The 25,084-nt window shown below is 38.8% G+C and overlaps 1 protein-coding gene across 2 annotated transcripts; it reads right to left on the bottom strand.

Annotated features, from left to right (window-relative positions):
• Positions 1 to 969: 969 nt before the first annotated feature.
• Positions 970 to 25,076, bottom strand: TMEM87A (transmembrane protein 87A). 2 transcript variants are annotated; one of them, XM_032110673.1, is made up of 20 exons: positions 24,910 to 25,076; positions 23,395 to 23,452; positions 19,774 to 19,871; positions 18,884 to 19,000; positions 17,175 to 17,228; positions 17,015 to 17,071; positions 15,316 to 15,433; positions 14,568 to 14,629; positions 12,607 to 12,790; positions 11,702 to 11,801; positions 10,892 to 10,985; positions 10,552 to 10,623; positions 8,776 to 8,884; positions 7,574 to 7,632; positions 7,254 to 7,357; positions 6,829 to 6,902; positions 5,589 to 5,650; positions 4,557 to 4,612; positions 3,299 to 3,329; positions 970 to 2,964 (listed from the first exon to the last, which is right to left on the bottom strand). In XM_032110673.1, exons 1-20 carry the CDS (start codon positions 25,042 to 25,044, stop codon positions 2,923 to 2,925), a joined length of 1,686 nt encoding a protein of 561 aa, XP_031966564.1. In that variant the 5' UTR covers positions 25,045 to 25,076; the 3' UTR covers positions 970 to 2,922. The 2 variants fall into 2 exon arrangements, with proteins under 2 accessions (XP_031966564.1, XP_031966565.1); XM_032110674.1 differs by lacking the exon at positions 10,552 to 10,623 and adding an exon at positions 9,927 to 9,995.
• Between the last annotated feature and the right edge of the window lie 8 nt (positions 25,077 to 25,084).

Raw genomic sequence — 25,084 nt, 5'->3', positions numbered from 1 at the left:
ACAGCTTCTTAAAAAACTCTTGCTGATCTCAGACCTAAGAGCAGATCTTTTCTCCCTTTTGCATGGTTTGTTTTTGGAAGAATGGTTATAAATTTGAATTGTCTTCCCTGACTACAGAGTGAATGGTAACAACCTGCAGGATTTTTGGTTACAAGCATTCTAGCAAGCTAGCTTGCTGAAGCTTTTCTGAGTTTTTCCAAGTCCTGGAGCCAATATATCTTTAGGAGCAAAATCAGGTTTCAGAAAAGGCAAAGATCCCTCAGTAGAACCAATGTACCTGACCGAACATGCTATTGAGGGAGAGGCCACCTTGCTGCAACACTGCACAGACGCCCTTTGCTCCTCATTCACATCTCATCCACTGCTATCTCTCCTGCAGTGACAATGCCATAGCCTGCACAATTCTGTGGGAGCTGGGCTCTCACACTTCTTCCACAGACTGCAAACAAGTCCCAGCACATGCTTGCTCTAGCCTAGGAAGCAGATGCTACTTTCCAACAATACAGAAACTCTGCTAAACAAGTGAAAAAACAAAAATTGCTAACTAAGGGGTCAACAAGCTCCCCATGGAATTCTGGACAACTTTAAATACTGCTGGAAGTGAGTACAAGAATGGAAGGGTAGAAAGCTGCAAGGATTGCCTAAGACCACCAGTAGTCAGAGGCTGAAAGCACCACACTGCTATTACATTTATTTTCTTTTTAAATTATTAATTAAACTATGAATACAGTTAGGGAAACTGTTCCGTTCTTTTACTTTTTTTCAGAAATTTATGATTTGCCCTATCTCCATTAGCTTTTCAAATGACAGACTTCCACTTTATCTTCAATCTTAAAAAGAAAAATAAAAGAACTGTTGGATATAACTGCATTATATATACCATGGACTAAAGAGGAAAAATCAGGCAGCTTTGTGAAGGTGGTAATACTTGTGAGAGAACAGGGAGTAAGAAAGTGGAAGGACACAATGTAAGCCTTTCTACTCTTCACCTAGCCTTTATTAAATAGTACATACAAACTTTTGTGCTTCCAGTAGAGAACATTTTTACCTATTTGTTTCAAAAAACCCAAACAACCCAAAACAATAGGATTTTTTTAAAAATTAAAACAGAACCACCAAAAAAAAGCATTAAATAGCAAGCTTTGTGTAGCTTTATTTCACAAAATTTCCTCTCCCCAAAAGGACATGGAGGTAATACTTTTTTCACCTATATCCATTAAGCATAGCAAATTAGAACTGTTTTCTAATTAAAGATTCTATCTGTGGCCTAAAGAGGATAGCAGAAGAGCTCCAGCAACTCTTGCAGAAGCAGTGAGGTGCTATAGCCACAGCTTTTTTTCTCTGTCCATCTGCCGCCCCCACAGCACAGCTAGCAGAAGATACTATGTCCTTGTGCCTCAGCTACTGTACTGTAAAGTGCTGTGTTTCAGCTTGAATTGCTGATAAAGAGCAGCTACAGCTAAGCTACCAGACCTTACAGTGGAATGAATGAAGTACAGGCACATGTTCACTTCTGCTGACATAGCTATGAGAGAAGAACAAGAAAATCTGACAATCTATGCTGTTCCAGCAGCAGCCACATCTGCTTCCTAGATATCCAGCTGCTGCTTGCCGCCTAATCATCAGTTTTAAAGGTTATGAACCCAAATTAGAGCTTTTGTCATACAGTCCACAACAGGTTTCCATGAGGAAGTTATTGCAACTTTAGCTGTTGCAGCCAAGCAAAAAACAGAACATTGTCCAAAAGCTCTTTTTCATTTCAAAAGGAGAAACAAAATGCAATTATATAGAATAGAAACCTGCAACTTTGACTGAAACACAGTGATCTCAGAGTACCTCCTGGCCACAGTGACCAGATGGGACAAGAAAGCCCACCATCAAATCACTTACATGGGAAGCGATTCTAAGCAGACACTGGGAACAGAACTATCCCAGCACTGTGGACTCCCCATAAATCCTCTTTCAAGTAAGGTAGGCAGTGCTTCCACCCCTAGAAAGCAATGCCTCTTCTCATAGAGGAGTGCCAGCTTCTTGGTGGGAGATGTTACATGTAAAGGGAGAAGAGTTCTACTGAAACATCCAGTTAATATCTGCTTAACATGTGTAGTCAAGCACGTGTGGAGCACTGCAGGAGTGGCTCTGGTGATGTTTGTTTTGGTTGTTTTATTTGTTGGGGTATTTTTTAAAATTAAATCATGCAACATATGAAAGGTAGGGGCAAATCATTTTTCCAGGCATCCACCACATTGCCGGCAATGAGATGTGCCACAACAGCAAGTGTTAGCTTTAGGCAGCTGTTACCTACAGGTCAATGGCATTTAAAATAGAAAATCTTTCATACACAGTGTTATGAATAAAATTGCACTTGATTTTGTTAAAAACTCATATCACTGTAACTTTTCCAAATATTTCCCTCCTGGCATCTTAATTTTCTTCATCTACAGGAGCTTCTCTCTAAACTCTCTCATGCACATTGGACACATGACATACAACAGCAGTTGTATCTACCAGAAAATGGGTCTGTTGTTTCTTCAGTGCTTATTTCTATCTGTCCCCACCCTCCCCCCAAAAAGGTACAGGCAGTTCACCTCTAAATGTCAATTGTAACATTGAAATATAAACTCCTCAAGCAGACATTAGGAATTTTAGTTTCACAGATTAAATATTTGAAAAGTTACAGAAGGTGCTGGAATAGTACACATGTAAATTGCTTAAAAATCCAAACTTGCAGCAACTTTAAATTCAAATTTCCAAAAGGTTTATAATGTCCTTGTGAACTTCTTCCACAGCAAGACACCCTCCATGACATTAAAGCATCAAACTTTCAAGGCTGAGATCAAGAGACAAATCAGCAGGATGCACTTGCTCCACCAAGCGACTTTAAAAGAAGTGTCTCCGCTTCCAAGAGAAAAAGCTACTCCTTCATTCCATTTTGGACCTTTCGAAGTGGGTAATCATTCTTTCCTGGAAAATAAAATACCCAATCTTGTCATTTTCCCCAGTAGGTTTACATTACTCAGAAAATGCACATTCACAACAAATGACACTCATATGCATTTTAAATCAGGAGTCCAACTTACACAGCAGATACACCCCTTATTTTAGAATACATATTTAAAATATATCTGTATTCTACCAAGTTGTATCATGGTTGTTACCACTGTCCTTCCCCCCTTGTAGCATTTTGCTGTTGCACTGACACAGAGTCCAGTTCTAATAAGCCAAGACCTTATCATCTGACTCATGACTCCTCTGGCATGTCGAAAGACTAATTTGAACTCAAGATTTCTTTACTGACCTCATCTGAATCCAGAAGAGCTGGAAGAGCACTGCAGTGGGGTGGAAAAAAGTTAAAATAATTAGAGCACATAGTAAGAGCATATTGACAACCATTTTCAACCTTATGCTGCTTTTTAGGGCACAGAAAAGAAACAGTGAAGGCAGATCTTTCAATTTAGCAGAACTTAGAGAAAGACACACAAAAAAGGAAGAGCCCAAGGAGTATCCTCAATGACCTTTACAGTTTTAAAATTCTTTTTTGTCACGCTTCTCATTACCAACTGAACAATTTCCAAGTTGCCATGAAATAAACTGCTTCATTCATACAGGAACACTGATGAACTGCCCTGAAGACATTTACAATATGGGACCATGTTGTAAAAACATGTCCCAGAAGTCAAACAAGTTCCACTGGCACTTCAGTCTTCCCAGCTACAATAGATCTTCCATCTGTGGGGATCTTGGCTATTCACAACCCTGATCACACTCTCAGAAACAGAAAAAACTGCAGCAAATCACCTCAAAGTACCCTTTCCTAGCTTACACTGGTCTAGTCCTTTTTCTCTTAAGGAATCCTATCAGTCTTCAAAACCTAAGTATTAGAACTGGGAAAACCAAATTCAACTGAGAAAATGCACTTTTTTTTTCCTCTTAAAACTTCACCTAATTTTTTGGTTTTACCTAAGTTCAAGCAAAGCTTTGTACTTCAATCCAGATCCTCTGCCAAAATTACCTGTTCAAATTTGTGAACACAATTAATCTATGAACTTTGGTTTTGTTATGAAAAAATGTAGACACAGGCGCTGACACTTTCAGCATGTAGAAGTTACTAAAAGCAGAAGAGATACAAACAGTGTATACAGCTGACTACATTACCATAAGCACACAAATGACAACCGATGTTCCAAATAAAGCTCAAAAGTGGATTACATTATGCCATGGTTTACACTCAGCAAGATACTCAAAGGTCTTTCCAGAGCACTAGAAAGAGGGTTTATTTGTTCCTTGTTTCCTGGATTTATTTATATTGTTTTACCTTTAGTAAAGTGCAAACCAGTCTATGGTTTCACATTCCAAAAGACTGTTCCTTAAGTCAGCCTGTGTTCAACCCCAGCAGACTGAACACAGCCAAGTGTAATCACACTGAGGGGTCAGAGGCCAGTGCCAGGCTGAACCCAACCTCTGCCCATGGAAGTGCAGCATACAAGTTATGAGGCATTCTAGTGTATTTCTGTGGGCAAGGAACCTGCCTTTATTGTGACTATAAAAATACTCACACATCTGTCACTGATGAAGGAACGTTCTCCTCTACCCACTTCAGGTCATCCTCTTGCTACAAGTACAGAAATTAAACAGAACACAAAAGTCAAGTTTTCCCACAATGCTGTCAATATGCAAGCCTTTTTCTTCTCAACCTACTTGACAAAAACCAATGTATTTATAATGTCAGTTAAAAAATTAAAAACAAACAGAAAAACACTTCCAATTTAATTTCTGGATTAGAGAAAACACATTCCAAGAGGAAAAAAAAAAAAGAATAAAGAAAAACCCACCCGCTTTCTGTGAGCTCTGTAACAGTCCTCACCATCACACACAGCCCCCTCCCCCCACCAAAATAGAAAAGCTTGATTTGCATGTTATCTGTCCTCAGGTAAGTAGTATACAGCTGCAACCAACCTTTGAGAAAAACAATGTTAATGACAAAAAAATATGATTGGTATTATAATGAATTCCTACAGGTTCTTTCCACTTTTAAATTTATGCATTAATTCCATGAAAAGAGTCCAAGACATATTTTCAGCCTCCTTGATGAAAGTGAAAATATCTTGCTTATAAGTCACATGGAAAAAATGCATGTTCACCCAAAGTATTTTGGTAGGTACATAAAAATATACACATCATCCCATTCATGTAATGAATCACAGATCTCAAAAACAGAGGGCAATTTACTTAAAACATGGCTCAGCCTCCCTCTCAGACTGAAAAACTTGTTAAAATAATGTATTAATCTCTATCAGAATATTGTACTATACCGTTCTATCTATACTGAATTGCAGAAACCTTCCTAAAGAACAGACTAAACTCTTAAGTCACCACTGTACTTACAGGAAATCTCATGAGAAACCTGTATTTACTTTCTTTTCAGAAGTACTGTGTTATCTTATGATACTTTGACTCACTCACACTCTGAAGCAAACCAAAAAGCGTCCATTTATTGGCTCAAAACTTGGCATATTTGTGTGCTACTAATGGCAGTAAACAAAGAAGAGATGAATCTGTATTATTTGAGGTACAGAGGTCATACTCACAACTTTGTTTGCTTTTACATTCCCATTTGGTTCTTGCTTTGTACTTCTCATTTTCATTCCCTCTGAAGCCAAAAGGAGAAAAAAGATTTGTGTAACTGAATTATAATTATTCACAGACTGTAACTGAAAGTGTTGAGTGTTCATTCAGGATGTTTCCTCAGATTCAATGAGACAGAGTTAGCCAAGCTAATGATTTAGACTGCGTTCCCTTTGAAAGGCTCATAGTATTTTTTCCTGACAGGGGGAGTACCTAGTTTTTACTGAATTTTTACAATTTTACCTAGAAAATATAAATTTCTAGTCCTTTTATTTAAGCCAGACATCAGCAGCATAGAATTCAGACATAGTTCCCAGAGGCTGTGGAATCTCCATCCTAGAAGATACTCAAAAGCCATCTGGACATGGTCCAGGGCAATCTGTTCTGGGTGACCCTGCTTGAGCAGGGGACTTGGACAGGATGACCTCCAGAAGTCCCTTCCAGCCTCAATCATTCTGAGACACAGGCAACTCCCAAAGTTTATTTTACCTACTGACTCCTCACCAGCCACTTGGTTGACTTAAAAGCTGAGAAGCAATGTGCATCTCCCAGCCTGGCAGACAGCCAGATCGCGCTGCTTTGCCAAATGCACCTAATGGATGACACACTTCTCCTCACCTCCTAAACAAGACAAACAGCACTGATATGTCCCAACATAACTGATTTGTGGACAGACAGCAGTAGACGTGTGACCCTACCTTTTACACAGCATATAAAGAGAGGTTTTACAACAGACAATTTCATCAATTAACATATTCACGCCTGTGTTTACACTGGACATTCCTATGCTAGGCCCTAACATAGAAAATGAAGATTTCAGAGTTCAGAGAACAGATAATAAATGAAAATTCTTAAATGGGATTTTAAAAGAGAACTGCACACTAAACCACTGCCTAGCAAGAGACCCTTGTCATCATGACTAGATTAAAACCTAAGACTTGACATATTTAATCAAAGTCCACTGGACATGGCAAAGCAACCACAGCAGTAGCAGTGTTTTCAGTGTCAATGGAAAACCCCAGAATTAAACAGGCAATGTAAATACTAAACATAAAGCCAGTGTTTCCTTTAGAACTCCATGTATCAATGGCAGTTGACTCTGCTTTTCCTGCAGTAATAAGATTTTTGCCAGAGAGCAGGACACCTTCCTCCACAGAAGTGTCTTCAACAATGGAATTGGGTGGAAAAATTTTTTTCTCTTACCAAAGCTTTCCTTTAACATTGGCTCTTTCTGCTCATCATCATCCTCCTCTTCTGACAGCGGTGAGAAAGCAAACCTTTAGAAGTGAAAGAATGAAAGCTGTCTTAGAACTCTCTCTCTTGTCTCCCAAGAGATCCATTACCCCAACATGCACATGGCTTGATTGTTCTGTGAAGCTCATTGTTTTTAAGACTGATGCTAAACTACATAATCAAAGTTGAAGTCACTTCTTTTTAAATAAGTTGACCACCAGAAACAGACTAGATTTTATGTACGTGACTCCTCTAGGTTTACTTTTCCTTACACAAACTGCTTAGTATCCTTATTGATCAGTGTACAGCAAATAAAAATCACCCACCAGTACTTTTTGAATAAACAAGCATTCCTAAAATCCAGTATTTTTAGGAAGAGGTAAAAAAAGCTGAACCTTTGGTTGTTAGCAGATGGTCTCCACAGAATCATGATAACAAAAAGGATCATTGAAAACAATAAACGCCAGATGGCATCATCCACCCATAGCTCTTGCCAGTCCTGTCAAGAAAAACAGCAGCACAAATGAAAAATGTTGTGAAGCAAGAAATTTCATATCCTCATCTCTTTCCAAGGCTGAACTATAGGCATTTGTCAAAAAGGCTCATTACCCACAACAGTGAGAATTTTAGCATGTGGTGCTTTATGGCAATCTCACTGCCAAATATAAACTTATCAAGAGGCAGCAACTGTAGAAAGTATTTCATATAAACTCACCGACTGACAGTCCACCAGCCTGAACTTCATGGTCGTCCAGATGATAAATACAATAGATGCTGCAATATTCAAACAAACAAGCTGCTTATCACTACAAAAGATGCCAATTCAAATACCCCACTAACAGGATGGTGTTTCCCAAACAAAGATCAAAGACCTGAATACTGAAGTCTTGAAATTCAATTTAATAGTTTTGGAAAACAAGAGATGGATCTATTGCACCAACCTTAAGACAGAAATTTAGGCATATATTTTACTCTTGTATCTTTTACTCTTGTTTCTTCACAGACACAACACATAAATGAAATATGAAGTATTTACCGAACTCCTAATTCCTATTCATTATTCCTATATCACTTTTATCTAGCCTTCAAACCATGGTTTCATTATCACCTGACAAGTAAAGCTGACCTCGAAGTAACTGAACAACCTGAGCTGCTTGAATGCCTTAAGCATTCAGATCTTGACCCACAACAGTTCCAACACTCAAACTATGCTCTTAGCACAGTTTTAGAAGAGACTTCCCTCCACTGAAGTATTTTAAGATGACTAAGAACCAGGTGCTGAATGGAATTTCATCAGAGCTGTTGTTCAAAAGAAATGTACTTTTCCACTTGTTTGTTAAAATAAAGAAGCACAGTCTAGAGGTTTTCTGCTCATTGTATTGATAGAAGAGTACCTGGAATTACCAACAGATTTATTCTTGAAGTTCAGTTCATCGTTACTATAAATAGAAAAAGAAATTCCATCTGTATTCTTCCAGAATAGAGAGGGTATTATGTTACAAATCTAAGAATACAGTTTTTCCAAGAATCACTCTGATCTTCAGGTATCTTAAAATCCCACAGTATCAGTGATACTGCAATATTTCTGAAAAGTATCTCTGTGAAGTTAACAGCATAAGATAATAATGAACTTTTGCCCCGGCAGATTGAAGTGGGACTAAAGTGCTGTGTTAGAGGAGCTGCATAGAACTACCGATCTTATTAACATAAGGACTAACAATCCACTGTCTCTGAAATATTGACATAACACTTGGCAAAGACCCACTGTTAGAAATGGGTCAAATGTTAGAAATACCAAGAATTTTGATTGTACTTACAGAAAGGTCACCAAACTTAAAAACTTGCTCTAGTGACCAAATCAAGCCCTATATGGAAATGAAAAGTGGTTTTACTTAACTGGAATAATTTTCTGCTTACCTGCTACTGCCAAGATGAGTGTGTTGGTGAAGTGCCGATACAAAGAGAGTTTCACAACATTCCTTCGAAGTTTTAGCAGCTTCATTGTTTGAGTTAAGCTGATGAATATGTATGGAAAGTCAAGGAAAAGTCTCTGAAGGGACAAGCTGGTCACAGACTTAGGTGAACACAGACCTTATGATCAACAGCTCTCTCAATCGCATACTTGGCCCTCCAAAAAATTACACCATTCTCAGTAGAAGGAAAGATTCATCCTATGACAAAGGTACCAGAGTTAGCAAAATCTGTCCTTTTCATGTTATTTAGTCATCTACACCTATAACTCTTGTCAGACAAAGATGGTATCCAAACTTCTATTTTGGACTATGGCCCATTCCTTCAGGAAAGTGTCAGCTGTGCTTTTGATAAATGAAAAGTAAAATCTGAACTAGAAATTAGTTAAACTCTATTTAATGTATATGGGTGCCTTCACAATTTTTTTTTTCCACAGTGACAAAACAAGTGGTTAGGAGAGACATCATGATAGGGGAGAACTGTGGTTGTCATAGCTGGGCAGCAAGCTATTCACATTTTAAATAGAGTTTTTGTGACTGGCTTTCACTAAGACCACTTTACAGGGATTTTGCTATACACAAGTTCAGCATTTGATGTCAGTTGCTAAAGTCACACAAGATTATGGTTGCTTGGAATGAGTATGTCAAGACACCAAAAAAATAAACACTGCCTCATTTTGTCACTTACTTCAAGACTAGTTCAAATTTTTCAGAAAGACTTTTAGGTTTGATGACGCTAAACAACCTTCACTCCAAAACATAAACTGAGTCATTTCTTCAAAGGCTGCTGCTATGGTACCATAACATGCTACACTAGAACAAATTACCTTCATACTCAACAATGAGACACTGATAACACACAGACTATATTCTGGAGCAGCTTTACACAGACACATCCAGTTCAACAAAAACTAAGTAAGCAGTAGGCAGCAGAAGCTTACCTGAACACTCAATTACAGAACTTCTGTAACCTTTACCAGAAGTAGAAAAAAATACATACTTGGATCATATTTTAAAAAAAAAGTTCAGCCAAGAAAAGACTGAAAAAAACAAATTCAAAAGAAAACACACCCCATCAAGTAAAACAGTGAAGGATATCCACCAGCACAGGGCAGTATCTAGGAAAGCCAGGGGAATAAAAGCCAAGGAGGCAAGATCATTCTGGGCCTGGAGACAAAGAGAGAGCCAATAAGAACAAACCGAAAAGAAAACATAGTAGAGAAGTGAGGAGGGTCAGGCTGTTTTATGAGAAACCACAAATACGCCACCACAACACTTCCAAGTTTTGCTACAGAAACAGAGGGCTTGAACCAAGAGTTTAGTCCAATGCACAGAGAGGAACTGACAATACCACATTGTCAGTTCTCAGTTCTCCACCAGCAAGGCAAGAAGCAATTTTCCAGATTAAGTCAATCTAGCACTGTTAAAAGGAGTCTCTGCTGAAGCAATTGCTGTCATTAATTGCTCTGGCCACTTCCATCACAAAAAACTAGCAACCAGCTTGTTAGACATGTATTAATTACATCTATTACACTATCCATGGACAAACTGAAAGCTCCACTCAACTATGAGCTTGACTAAAAAGGCAAAACTTGCCTTTGCGTGTACATCATAAACTTATCGAAGTCCTAACAGAAACAAGCAAAACACCTTTTACTCCTTTTAAGACAGAAATAATAAACTATGAATAAGGTCATACATTCTGCAGTTTTTAAAAGGATATCCACAAAATAATACAGGCATCAATCATGGACAGGGCCAAGTTTGCTATCAGAGCCACAGTGTCATAGAAAAACTGGAAAAGTACCAAATACACGATAGGTTAAATGCTTCATCCCAGAAACAGAGTAACAGAAATCTACATCCCAAGATGCACTTAATGAATCCAGTGGCAGCACCACTCACACACTCTTCCCCAGGCACAGCCTCCAAAACTGGAGCAGTGGGAATTTGGGCTGGTTGTTGGGGGGGGGGGGGGGGGGGGGGGGAACAGCTGTTCATACAAGTAAATACAATCAATAGTGTCTGTTGCATATGGGACAATTCAAGCAGTTATTACTGACCCCTGTGACTCTAAGAACACCTTCCATGCCAGAAAATAACAGATAAAGGGCTCCAGCCATAACCACTTTGTGAAGAGTCACTCCAAGGCGAGGCCTGTAGGAAACAAAGTGAAATTCAGATTAAGTGGGAAACAGAAAGTGAAGTCATGTCAACTTGAATCTAAACATAAGGTACAAAGCGTATGAATAAAAGGTCCTTGTAACAATCCACATCTAGATCCAGAAATATTATTATGGTGCTTGAAACTTACTATTCATTTTCTCTTATGGTATGACTATGGGAGAGACTAGCAACAGTCCTGTTTCTTAGTTAACCTGTTTAGCCTTTTATGACCATTTCACTAAGTCTCCAGTTCCCCCCAGCAAACCCACACTAGCCAAAAATTTCCATTACCACCTAGCATGTGTTTTTAGCATTGAATACAGCTGTAGACAGACAAATGAGCCACAACCTTACTAAAGCAGATCCCCTCCCCTATCAGGGACTCTTGACCTACCCCATTTATAAAAGCTCCCCCTCACCCAGAAGGCAGGCCCATAAAGATCCCATTCCAGTTAGTGGAGCATCTCAACAATGACTCAGAAATCCACCCTACAGTAGCACACAGAAGTAGATGGAAAGTAATCACAGTATGGAACTGTACATCTCTGTTTACTAGTAAAGAAGTCTAGATCTTCAGAGCACTTAACCCAAGTACTTACTTTTTAACAAGCAAAATACATGGAGATGAATACTGCCCTAAATTCTTAAAAACCAATAGTGAAAACTCTTTAAACAGAACACAACAAACACATAACAGAATTACTCACTTGACTATCCCATATCCCAGGCTGACTATGATGACCAGAGTTCGAGCCAACGAGCGCTTCACAGCAGAAAGAAGTTCCGCCAGTATTACTGCTCCTTGAACTACCAAAAGCAAAGAGGAGGAAGTTGGGTCATTAAAATATAATTTCTGTTTTATTAACTACTGCATGCAATTGCAGTATGAGAGCAGACACAGAAAGTAGGCTATTAAAGTGTATATAATCTATTACCTACATCTGGAGTTAGCTTTCAGAAAAGATAGGTCACTTGGCATAAAAAAAAAAAAAGCTACAGAAAAATTTTACATCCAGCCTGGATACTCTTCCAAACAAGTCAACCAGCAAAACCTTCTGCACCATGGGTATGGCCAGTTAGCAAAGTCATAACGATATTTTACTTGCAGAGTTTCATTTGTATGCATCCAGCCTGAAAACTCAAAACCAAAGTAGAAGGAAAAGAGATTCCTTTTTACATAAAGGGAATCTCTTGAGATGGATTATGAGGCTTTGGGTTGAATACTAAGAGTTATCTACAATGCAGTCATGTTGAACAAGGAGTTTCAAAGTATCTTTCCAAGGCCAATACCAACTGTGAGAAATTAATTACAAGCTACACTGACCAAGTCCTATTTTAAACTTAAAGCCAGTACTGCAGCGCAGAATGTAGCATTCTATGTACCTAAGACACTACACCCAGGAGTCAGAGAAAGCAACAGCATTTTAGCTTTAGAAGAACACAGAGCATGATGTTTACAACATAAAAAATACAGAACTCTGGTTCCCTGTTCTTTGTTTTGAAACAATCCTCAAGTAATCCCATAGTTAACAGGTACCTGCCACCCCAATTTAGCGTTAGTCATTAGTGCTATGCCCCCTGAGTTAAACTGCATGATGCAACTGTGACCTACCGGTTTCTCCCGTGTAGCGGATATTCTGGAACTCAGCATAGAAAACAGCTTTCTCGAGCATTCCCAGGAAGATAACAGCACCAATCCAGAACTGTATCCTCAGGAGATCCCGCCAGTAACAGGCTGACCACGCAAGCCACAGAACCCCGAAGAATACGTACACAATACACATCACCATGAAAAACTATTACACAAAAAAAAGAAAGAAACAGGAACTTCAGACCCTGAAAAATAATTACCTTGTTTCCATTCCACAGCTGTAAGACAACTCTATTTTCTTCCCACGTATAGCAGCTTTGGAAGTTTTTAAATAGACTAGAAATAAGCATTGTTTCATTTGTCTTCTCTGGACTCTTTAACAGTGATAGTCTAATTTCTCACTGCCAACAAAGGGAATCAGAGTAACTGAATTTCTGCGCAATTTCTCCCTTGAAGAGTAGTCTGCCAATTTATTCACTGGCATTTTTTTCTAAGGAAGGTACATGCTACTAGATTTCAAACACCCAGATAAGAATTCAAGCAAATCATCAAGTACTAGAAACTCCATTCTCATGTACTGTTCTACTAATAACTTCATCATACATTTACATTATCCTGCAAATAAACTTACAGGCCACCTTTACACACCATTCCACAGAACAAAGATAAGCAACTAATGCTTGTAAGCCCTCTGTTCAATTAAATTGACAACTTTTCTCAAAAGTTAATTCCCAGAAAACTCAGTTTTTGCCCGAGTTTTTGGCCAGCAAAAAACCTGCAGCTGAGAAAGAAATCCAGACATTCATTTAAATATTAACATTTTGTGATTTTTGTTTGGTTCAGTGTTACTTGCTTCAGAAGAACTTTCCATGGCATGTCTCATACAGCAAACAATAAGCTTGACAATGTTACTCAATACTGAATTTTCTAATCATACCAAGCCAAGTTAAAATTTTCAAAAGGACACCAAGATTAAGAAGAGGAATTAGGAGAGAGTAAAACATTAAGCGAATGGCAGGAAGTAGTTAGCCACACCATAGGACAGCAATAATCAAGCAGTCTCCTCTTTCAGAAGGAAGATTTTTTTTTTTTTTTAAACCAAGCAAATGCTGGTATTAGCTGCACAATCCATCAAAACTTTAACAAACTGAAAACACCATTATGGAAACATTTAGAGATACAGAGTCTTTTCTAATCCAGTCACATGGGATATTCCCACCAGTGAATTACATTGCAATAGAGCTGCTGGAGGCTTTTTGCTTCTGCAGGAAGTAAAACGCGTGTTTCAGAAATGCTGTCAGGCTAGAGACCTACTTGTTATTGATCCCCTGCTAAAGTCTGTCTTCACTACATAAACACTTTAAGTTCCTTTATTGTTTAGCCTTCTCAACAGAAGAAACTAGAAACCAAGTCAATAACACTTTGAATGAAAAGGGGATTAGCTCTTTGTAGCTCAATTATGCTTTCACTGCTAGGCAGTATTAAAGACCTCCTCATGGGGTGTAAGACAGCTGGTGGAGGAAGGAAGATTAAGCTGTAAAAGAACAAAGAAAGCAGTGACAAATGAAAGGGTAGCTGCAAACAAAAGAATAGAATAGCAAATTTTCTAAGATATGAGCTAAGGAGAATAAAAGCACCAGTAAAACTTCTCAGTTTAGAGCTAATAATACTGATAATTTCAGGAACTACAAATTAACAACCATTAATTCAAACAATCCAGACAAGGACAGTATTGACAGCACATGCAAGCAACTGAAATCTGTGTCTGTTTTCCCTGCCCTGTACTCAGTACAAAATAAACCAAACCAACAAAACCCCAACCAAACAAAAACAGCCCATCAAACAGAAAAACAACCTCGGTTAAGTAACTTTTTCTCCTAAGACACTGGCTCTGTGTTTCCTGAAGTATGGCAGCAGAGTATTTACTTGACATTAAAATCAACTGACAATTTTATAGATCAAAGAAAAGCTGATTTACTTACGATCATCAGAGGGTAGTCTGCAAGTGAGAGATACTCATACGGCCCCTTCAGTTCTACTGTCACTGTCAAAAGACAATCCAATAACCAAATTGAACAAGAACCAAAAGGAGGAAGCCAGGACTCAACTGATTTTCACTAAGTGTAAAGAAATTCCACACCTTCACATAGCCTTTAAATCTAACTTGCACTTTAATAAAGAAAGTTAACTCATAACATACTCAGCCAAAAGCATGCAATTAAAATTACACACCCCATTACCAAGTAACTCATTTGCTGGAGATTCATGTATAACAGGAAAAATTCAGAAACACACAAGTTCACTTTTTAGGGGGATTTTTAAACTTCTCTAAAGTTTGAATAGGTTATCAGTGCACTGTTAAATATACTATAATATCAAGATGATAATTACCATCTTTTTCTACATGTTGACTTATTAATATAAATCACTGCATTGGTCTGCACATTTCTGAAACAAAAGACCAAGCATCAAAATTTAAATGCCTGGGATTGACTCTTCTTGATTTTCACCAGTAAACTGACAGAACAGTCTTAGGATCTTCAAGACACAAGCGATCACCTCTTTTCTTATAAGAGCTGTAGTAATATTTCTACCTATGTGAAGTGAAAGACAGTATCTTATGAAATTGAACCATACAGCATATACTAAGAGTACTTTGGAATACTTAGACTGGAAATACATAAAAATGGTGCTGTATTTTCAGTTTACTGTATAAAGGAGCTATCTTACTTGTAAAGTGCTTGTTTTCATATGAGGAAGGTGTCGTTCTTTCAGCTCCTTTAACTCCAATTTGCACAATAAATATATATGGCCCATCTCGCCAAGTTTTGATAACAGCATTCATTGCCTGAAAACCAAACATTTACATGTAAACAGTGCACAGTCAAGCAGACAAGAAAAAGACAGAAGTAGCCATATATGGGTGGTATCTTCCATGTAAATATAAAGTTCATCTCTTCCAAGACCTAAAACATTTTAATAAATATCTGATATGTAAACTTTAAATGTACTTATTAGACATAACACTTAAAATTTAGTTGCTTGGTTCCAGAAGAAGCCTCAAAGACCTCGGAGGTGATCAGGTCTTTTTTTGCAAATTTAATACTGGCTTATTGGACAAGCACTCAAAGGTACTGCAAAAGCTACAAAGAATTCAAGAAAGCATCATACTCCTTTTCAGTCTAGAATCATTAGGACCATCACAGAGATTCCTGCTGAATTCAATTGCTTGGAAACTGCAGAGTTACATATAACTCATGGTGAAGGCTCAGTTTTACAGTGTAAGACAGAAGTAGCTGAGAGGAAAAGATTTCCACAGTAGCCATTTCCTGTGGAAACTACTACTACAGTCCCTGAAACAGCTCTCATACCTGCAAGACTCAAATCCTGCCAGTGAACTAACAGAGGAACCTTGTCCAGATAAATATTTGCACCATAAAACAAATCAGAGATCTCTTTGAGTTGTAGCATACAAAACTGTTAATTCCACAACTGAAGAATCTCTAGCCATCTCAGAAACTGCAATATTTACTAAGAGCTTTAAAGTTAAAACTAAGACCATCTACATGTATGCCACTCACATGACTACTGCAGAACTGCAACTAAGATTTTTTTATATAACGGCCTTTCCAAGAGAAATTCAGTATTAAGAGCATGCATTTCTTTTAAGAAACCTCTTGACTACAAGACCTAAAGCAAATAGAATAGTATGCACAAAAAAAAGAGTTTATGGTAATATTAACTAAACATAAAACTTGGTTAGAAACACAGTAAACTTAAAAGAAAATGGATAAATTTATATACACAGATTTTGCCTTTAAAATACCACCTTCTCTTGCTGCATTGATTCCTTACTTCACAATTGCACACACTGCAACTCATGCTTTAGCTTTAAAGTAAATGGCCCTTTAAGCACACAAGGAGTGAAATATATTTTCTTTCTTGGCATCCAGGACATCTAATTTGAAGTTATTTTGAAAATTGTTCCTGGTTAAGTCTTGAACATAATATGTAATAAAAATACTAAGGGATTTGAAAATCAAAAGTAATCAGTCAACTTTTTAGGTACAATGTTTCAAAAAACTGACTAAAGACAAAACCAAATGTATTCTGTAAGAATTAGTCATCATTTAAAGAAGATAATTTCAATTACTATTTTAATTACATTGGAAAAAGTAAATTTATTTTTTAATTTACACCGTTGGTTTGAATGGTATCAGCTCTATAATTCACATATAGAAGAAGCAGTTAACTCTTTTCTGTTTTTCCACACAGGAAACTATCTAGTTTCAAGCTAAAAAATTCCAGATGTCAAAAAACCATAGAATATGCTACCAGCAATTTCTTAAACAAAGAAATATAAATTTTAAAAAGCATACCAAAACAAAACTGCTGGATTACAAGACATGTTTCAATTCAATATACATACAGTTTTATCTGTCACCATTGTGTAATTTCCTGCAATCTCCTTCTTATCTTTTAAGCCCTTAGGGGGAATAAAGAAAAAAACACAGAAAATTGATAAATAAATATGCCAAAACTACCTCTTCCATGACTACACTCACTCATTAGAAGGAAAGGAAAATTACCTCTCGTTTCTCAGGTGAGAGAGGCTCTGGATGAATGAATTCTTTATAGAAAATCTGCACGATATAAGAAAAGTAAAGCATTTATAGACACTTTATAGGCACTTCAACATTTACAGGCACTTCACACATTAACATGACATTATCAGAACAGCTTCCAATAAACTTGATTATTCTTTGAACAGCTGTATTAGAGAGCTTTCGTTTTTCTAAATCAAACAATTGTCCATTTATGCAGAGAGTCTTGAATACTTAATGTTTTGTAATTTGAGAGTTACTTTTCCTCCCTTCAAATAACAGGTATCTATTTTTAGAAACCAGACGTGACAGTAGTGAAGTTAATTTTGGTTTTGAAATATGAATCAATTGGGTATCCCCATTACTAGACAGTCTACACAAATAGATACAGAATTTTGATATTTCTGCCTTAATCTGTGCAAAAATAAGTCCCTAGACCAGTGAGTTCCTATTAGAGATCCAGATTTTGCCAACTCTCCCGAACTATGATGACTCAAAATCTAGTGAAACTGCTATACCACAAGAAAAAAGCTGAACTATCTAGAGAAGAAATTTCTATGAAATTTCAGAAATTAGTATCTGAGAAGAATATATTGTTTAAAATTCAGTAGACTTTTCAGAGGAACTGGATGAAAACTTACTTAAAGACTTTTAAAACCTTAAAGACTTTCACAAGCATGTTTAGTTAGGATGCCCAAGTTCACATTATACAGCTAAACTCACAAGATCTCTTCTACAAAACCAAGTAAAAGTAGAACTGACATCTCTTTATTATTAAACACAAAAAACAGGCAGCACACAGTGTTTTCTTTCTTTTTAAAAACCTTTCAAGCCATTTTCACACATCAAAGGAATAAGAGACACGCAAGCAGATCATTAAAAGTCATTTTTAGGCATTAGTCTTTCATCTTAATAAAAAAAACAAGCAACCAAAAATACCAAAAAGCAACCCAAAACACTAGGTTCAATAATTATGAGATTTCCCAGTATTTTCTATCCATAATCTTTTGTCTAAATGAGGAATGACTGAACACAGATGCAACATTCCATAATCTGCCTTCAATTCTTAAGTATATCATTAAAGAATGACAGCATATCATACTGGTATTGTCATCAGCCTGCTGATATACAGCTGGTGTAGGGCTGATGTCCGCACATTAGTTCTCTACCCTAATTTTGCATTGTCTTCTCACTTTCACTTGAATTGTTCCAAATATGTTCTAGCACTACTATTTTTCATTTTTAAGCTGCTATCAGTGCTTAAGTAACTCATTTTTCAACACTTATTTCCATTATTCTAAATGAACATTAATTAAGTAATAAATGCCAATCCTTTATTGATTCAAGTTTAGTGGGATCTTTACTTTGCTGCCACTTCTACTCAACTAGCAGTAGCCTCCTGTAAATGAAACAAATTCAGAATAGAAAACCACAAACAAAAAGAAGCATTGCACTTTACAATGATTTGGTTGGGGTTTTTTCACCACCGTGAGCAAAATGTTGAATTGCAAGCCAGAAGTGAAGCAAAACTAAGAAACCATCATCACAGCTTGCTTGTCATAAACAGATAAAAAGACGTACCTCCCAACCTACATTGATACTTACATAGGATGCTAACAGATCTAATAGGAATTACCACCTTCTCTACATATTGTATAAGACAACAGAACAAACTCTGAGGTTTCTACCCATACCCGAGGCCTGAAGAGGTCAGAGCAGTTTTCAAAGGAGAAAGAAGAAGTGGCATAGTATCCTGACCAACCCGGATGCTCTTCAGCCGTAGTCCCAAAATAGTTATCTGCTTGTTCATCCTGCCAGAGGAGAATGTAGGTTTATCTCAGTAGACAGCTGCAAGACCTGCAGAGCTCCACAGTTTCACTCTGCACACACTCTTGAATCAAATTTAGTACAATAAAGACATCAAAACCACACAAGATTATAAAAATGATGGTACACAGGCTTTGAGTAAGAATTAGTAAGTGGAAGCGCAGCAGACAACATAAACTTCAGTCTACGCAAACAAACTCTGCATTATTATACTAAAGGGTGAAGACTCAGTCCTGTGTTAGGTTAGTAGTTGTAACTGTCATAATTAATAGTTCAAGTAAACATGTAAAAATATTAACCATAGAAAGCACAATTACCACATTTGATAGAAACACTATACATTTTGTACAAATTCCTAATACTTGCAATGTGCATCCATAAAGAACAGAATTTAGACTTAACATGTAAATATTCAATTTTTTTCTATTAACTGTCATTAAGCATTACTGCAAGTATTTTCAACTACCATAAACTCGCACGCTTCATTCTAGAGTCAATGTACTTACTTAAGCTCCTGGGTTTAAAACAATTTTGACAAACACTTCCATCTGTCCCAAAGCCCAAAAGAAGTCAGCAACTGCAGCAAGCTGTTGATCATTTCAACTCTATTCCAGAAATTTGTTATCTTCCAGTGGAAGAATGCGTCTTGCAGCCCCAAATCATAATGTGAATGCAAGGGAGACATCTCTAATCCCCTCCTCCCAAGATCTGCTTACCCCTAAAAATCATAACCTATGTTTTTCCAGGCAATTCTTACCCCAAAGTTGAAGACTTCATTGTAGCAGTCAGAGTATCTTAAGTACCAAGTAACATTGAAACTTTCAGAGGGTTCACAAGCTTTTTCATCCCCTTCAACTAAAAAAAATACAAAACAAACCAAAAAAATCAAGCATGAGATATGTAAGACACCATCCTCCTTCCAGGCTTTTTCTCCCATTCTGTGCAAAACCATCATAATTAAATTTTAAACATGAAACTGAAAGCAAAACAATAGAAAAATATTTTCCTTGAGTAATTCATTACTGTTCAGTGAAAGAAAGATGCATGCAAACAGAATTCCATTACACCATTATACAATTCTATTAAAGAGCAGAAGATCATTTAGAAACTTTTTGTTCTGAAGACAATCAAGGATGTTTTAGCAACTGCAAATACCAAACAAGGAGAACAGCAGTGACTCACAGTGACTACAACACAAAAAAGGGCCTCCCTTTCAGAGATAGGGGCACACGTAACAGGCAGAGAAAGCTAGGAACAGGATAATACTAAGCAATTTCCACATATAATTTAAATATACCAAAACATCACCAAGAAAATGAAGGTAAGATTTTGCCCGTCAACATCCACCCCCCAAAGACAATCTATATACATTGGCCCATGCTGTCAAGCTGCAAGGCTACCGAAAACAGCAATAAGACAACTTTCCACTTTAATTTACTAAAGAATAACATGCATGAAAAATGAAACACAAGACTTCCCCCCTGGTAAGGAAAGGTTTTTGTGTTTCAAATCTCATACTTAAACTAAAGCCCCATGAAGAGAATTTGACATTAAGAAGGCAAGCTCCACCCTTAAATAAAATGAGCAGTGACTATCTAGAGTTTTGGAAGAGCCATTTAGATGATTACATTTGTGTTTTCCCAGACACCAAATGGCAAAACTCTTTTGAGTTAACAGAGTACTTGGCTAAGAAGTTCCCACAACTTCACAGGCAACATTCATCTCAGAGGAGGCATCCACAACTTTGTTACATGCACACTTTTAATGAATGTTTTCATAATGACCACTACAGGTAGACAAAGCAATTAGAAGGAAAACCCTGCCACAGAATTAATTGACTAATCCCACTTTACACCTCGTGACTACTAAAGCACGTATATGTACAGCTAAAAACTCAATAACCAAGTTTCTCACACCAAAAGTTTAAGCAAAATCACTGAAAAATAGAGTTTCCTTATGACACCTAGTAAGCATGAAAACAAGGCATACATGTTCCACATTGCCCTAGATGTTGCAGAGGGCACAACAAAGAAACTAAAAGGCAGCACAAGCATTGCAGTGACATGGACAGATGGCAAGTTCTTTGATGATATAGGCTCTTCTAATATAACTGATCAAATGAGGAGTATCTCAAAAAAAGTGCTAGCAAAAAATAAGATTCAAAAATACCTTTTTAAACATCTTTTTGTCTGTGACAAATAAATAAGCAACTATATATTCAGCAGTAGTGCCCATAAAGGTAAAACAGGTCACTAGAACAATCTGCAATATCTGCAAACATCAAAATTACAGAGACCTTGAAAAGGAAGTACTCCAAAAGTCAGAAAAAGCATCCATGGCATTTACTGAATTCAGCAATATGGAAATCTAAGTTCCTCAGCCTTCAAACAAAAGCCAGAAACATTCCGTTTGAATGCAGTCTTTGTACTCATTTACAGAGAGCAGGATTTCTATCATGATCCTATACAAGAAACCAAATGCCTTCCAGAACAGCCCTTCAGAAAAGTAGATAAAAATAAATTCATTATTGACAATACTATATGCCAGCAACAGTCTTCCCAGTCAGAAGCAGAAAGCATCAGACACCAAGATGTCATACAGATACCAAAAAAAAAAAAAAATCAAAAACCAAGAAGAGGGGAAAAAAAGGAGATAAGGAGATGCAGGTGCACACGGAAAATATGAACAACCCATGCGCAATCACGTTTGTCATACTGTCCACACAAACAGCAGATGGAAGCGGCAACACACAGGAATCAAAAAGAGACCAGTTTGCACAGAGACGTGGGCAGAAAAGAAAAACCACACGAAGTTGAAGCTTCCCAGTATCAGATGCAGTTTAAGTTTCATCTAGGCTGAGAAAATGAGTAAGTTCACAGCCTTTGTTCCTTCCTCTTTTAGTGATTCATTTTCCAAATTCATGTAAATCTTTTAATCACACTGGTATGTAAAACAGGTGTCTTCACTAAGGAATTTTAAGGCTTAATGCCTGCTTAAAGGTTGACAGTGTAATTCAATTCCACATCAGGAGCCAGGGGGTTGAATTCTTACTTACAGATCTGCCTTACAACAAATAAATTTTTTTCCATGCCTTAGTTCCTTCTCTTGGTTATTTCGGCACAAGCAGATTTACCACACACTTCAGAGACCCGTATCTTAGATGCCACGTCACTATGAGTACGCTATTTCTATTAAACTTTAGACAAGAAAGCCTAAAACCTACCAAAGCACCAAAATGCCCTTTCAACCCCTCCTCCTTTTCCCAAGCAGCAGATTTCTAATTTTCATCCTGCAGCTGTACACTTGCAATTTTCTCACTGTAAGATGCCAACCTCAGTGTCTCAGCTACACTTGTCAGGTGGGAAAGTCCTAATCCTGAAGTGATGGACCTTCACTAATAACCATTCAAATCCTTAGCCTCTTGTTTCAGATTCATGTGGGATCAACGGAGGCACTTCAACTCTCCTTGAAACACTGTCCCAAGAAGGGCATGTATCGAAAGTTAAACCCAAAAAACAACAAGGTAAGTACACACACCAGAGAGAGACTAAACAGCTTTCCCTCATGGTAAAAACTGGTGCAAACAACCACTTAAAAGTTCTCAAAGTGCATGGCAAAGATTTCAAACCTTTCTAAATCAGCTAGTCACTTCTATAACATCTTATTGCCATCTAGATGCTGTCCTCATGTTCACAGGTAAGAGGGTATTTCACAACTTTCCTTGCAGCAGTAACCTACATAACCCATAAACCTGGCCAGATTAGCAAAGAGCAATACACAGAACAATGGGAAGGCTGCCAACATGTTTGCTCAGTAGAACATTCAACACACTGAGATCAGGAGGACAAAGCACCTCTCAGGAGAGCTCTACCATAGTCTGCAACATTCCCTTACCACTCCCAGAAGCACTCAGCAAAAAGGAACAAGGCTTCAAACAGCATTGCCTTCTGTATTCGCATCAGTCACCCTCCAATACAAACAGCCCCTGTCCAGCTGGCACCAGATCTCCCAGACACAGGAATTTAACAAATCTTAGATAGGAAAAGCACACCTCACAGTAGAGTGCAGCACATCCCACACCTGATCATCCACTATCTGAAACAAAGTGGCGCTCCCATTGCCCATCTTGCCCTCTCCAGAAAAAAAGCATGAATAGAGCCATTCATTTCTGCTACAACCTAAACAGATCACAACTGGGAAGCTCCAAGGCTGTTAACAGACTCAACCATATCAGAGCTATGGCCTTCATACAGTGCTAGATTAGCTGTCACTGCAGCCAGTGCAGTTAAACACTTCACAGCGTTTGGAGTTCCAAATGTTAAAAATAGGCAGGGCATCAAACAGCAGAGAGACCAGGTAATCCCTTGTAACCACTTACATCTCAGGAAAATGGTGGTGTTGCTGAAGAGAATCTTCCCAAAGCTAAACTTCTTCCCCTGCAAAGGCACAAAAAAGGAAGAGATATTAGTGGGCTTGGTGCCTTATCAGCCCTAAAATCACAAGCTAAACAAGTTAAAAATTATAAAAAGCAGTTACCATTTATTGAAAGTCCTCCAGGTGCACTTATGGCAGAGTGCACACATGATATAGGGCTTCAACGCTTTTATAAGTTTAGCAAATTAGCATAATTGACGAGAATCCCGAGTTAGAAGTACTTAATAAAGTAATTCCTCTCTTGGTTCAGCCCCCTACGGAAGCCTCCCCCTTGCTTCTAGCCCTGCATTGTTTATGTCTAAATACATGGGAAAGTGAAATGTCCTTGGCTCCCTGAAGAAGGGAGATTATCATAGGGTTCTAGGAATGTGTTTGTCTAACTTAACAGGGTAGGAGAAGTTAGCTAAGAAACTATATAACTATACAATAATAGTCCAGAGAGCTACTAATATATGAAAAATATATAAAATGCAAAAATCTTTTAGCATCAGGCTTAATGTCATTGAGCTTAAGTAAACAATCTTCCATTCTGAGTTTTAAGTCAATACAGTAATGAAAGCAAATGTAAAATCTAGAGCCAGACGTACTGGACTTTCCAGTCATGCTTCACCACCCTTCAACATACTCTTAAAGATGCTTTGAGAGGCTTGAGGCTTTTTGATCTGCAAATGGAGCCAATTTCATGTGACATTTGTTGAAATTATTACCATTTTCTTGCTGATGAGATGGCCTGTACTATCCAACAAAAAAATTCTGTTCTAAGAACCAACAGGAGTGTTCACCGCGATCCTTCAGTTTTGTTCCTGAAGCTCAAAATCCTCACAGAAAGTGCACATTACTCTCACTGCCTGATAAAGTCCGGCCGAATTTGAGGCAGAACAGCTTTCCTTCACACAAATTCAAGCAGGCGGGGTTTATCAGAAGCGCTGAAATCCCTTCACCTCTCCCAAGGCCCACACCTCTCTCTCAGTCCAGCGCTGCAGCGGCCCAGCTTTGCCGAGGCCAGGCCACGGCGATACCCGACGGTGCGGGCCGCCAGCCCGGCCGCCCGGGGGGCGCGGGGCGGCCTCCCCCGCACAGGGCCCACCGAGGCCGGGCACCAGCTGGGGAGGACCCTCCCTCCTTCCCTGCCTTCCCACGGGCCTCACAGAGGCGGCTCTCCCTCCACCGCCCATCGGACTATTTCCCGCACGAGCCTTCTCGCCCCGGCCGCCACCACCGACCCCGCCAGCGAGAGCTCAAGCGGCGCAAGAGGCAGCCACTGCCCCGAGCTCCCGCACCAGTTCCGAGTGCGGCTCCACAGAGGCGCGGCCCGGGCAGGGACGCCCCCGACCGCAGCCGTCCCGCCCGAGGAGGACGCGCGGAGCAGCCGCGGCCTCCCGCCCGCATACGTTCGTCCGACCGTCGCCACACGAGCCGGCCCCGCGGCTCCGGGCCCAGCCCCGCTCCCCGCACTCACCAGGAACACCGGCAGCCGCCATTTGGAGCGCTGCCCGGCGCCCGCCGTGCCCGCCAGCAGCAGCACCGTCAGCAGCCGCAGCAGGACGGCTCCAGACCGCCGCCGCCGCCCCCCAGAACGCGGCGCCGCCGCCATCCCGCCGTACGGAGGCCGCCGCCGCGCTGGCCGCGCCTCT

The sequence above is a fragment of the Corvus moneduloides genome, chromosome 6, assembly GCF_009650955.1.
Source record: "Corvus moneduloides isolate bCorMon1 chromosome 6, bCorMon1.pri, whole genome shotgun sequence".
Classification (NCBI taxonomy): domain Eukaryota; kingdom Metazoa; phylum Chordata; class Aves; order Passeriformes; family Corvidae; genus Corvus; species Corvus moneduloides.
This window is presented reverse-complemented; position numbering and strand designations above follow the sequence as displayed.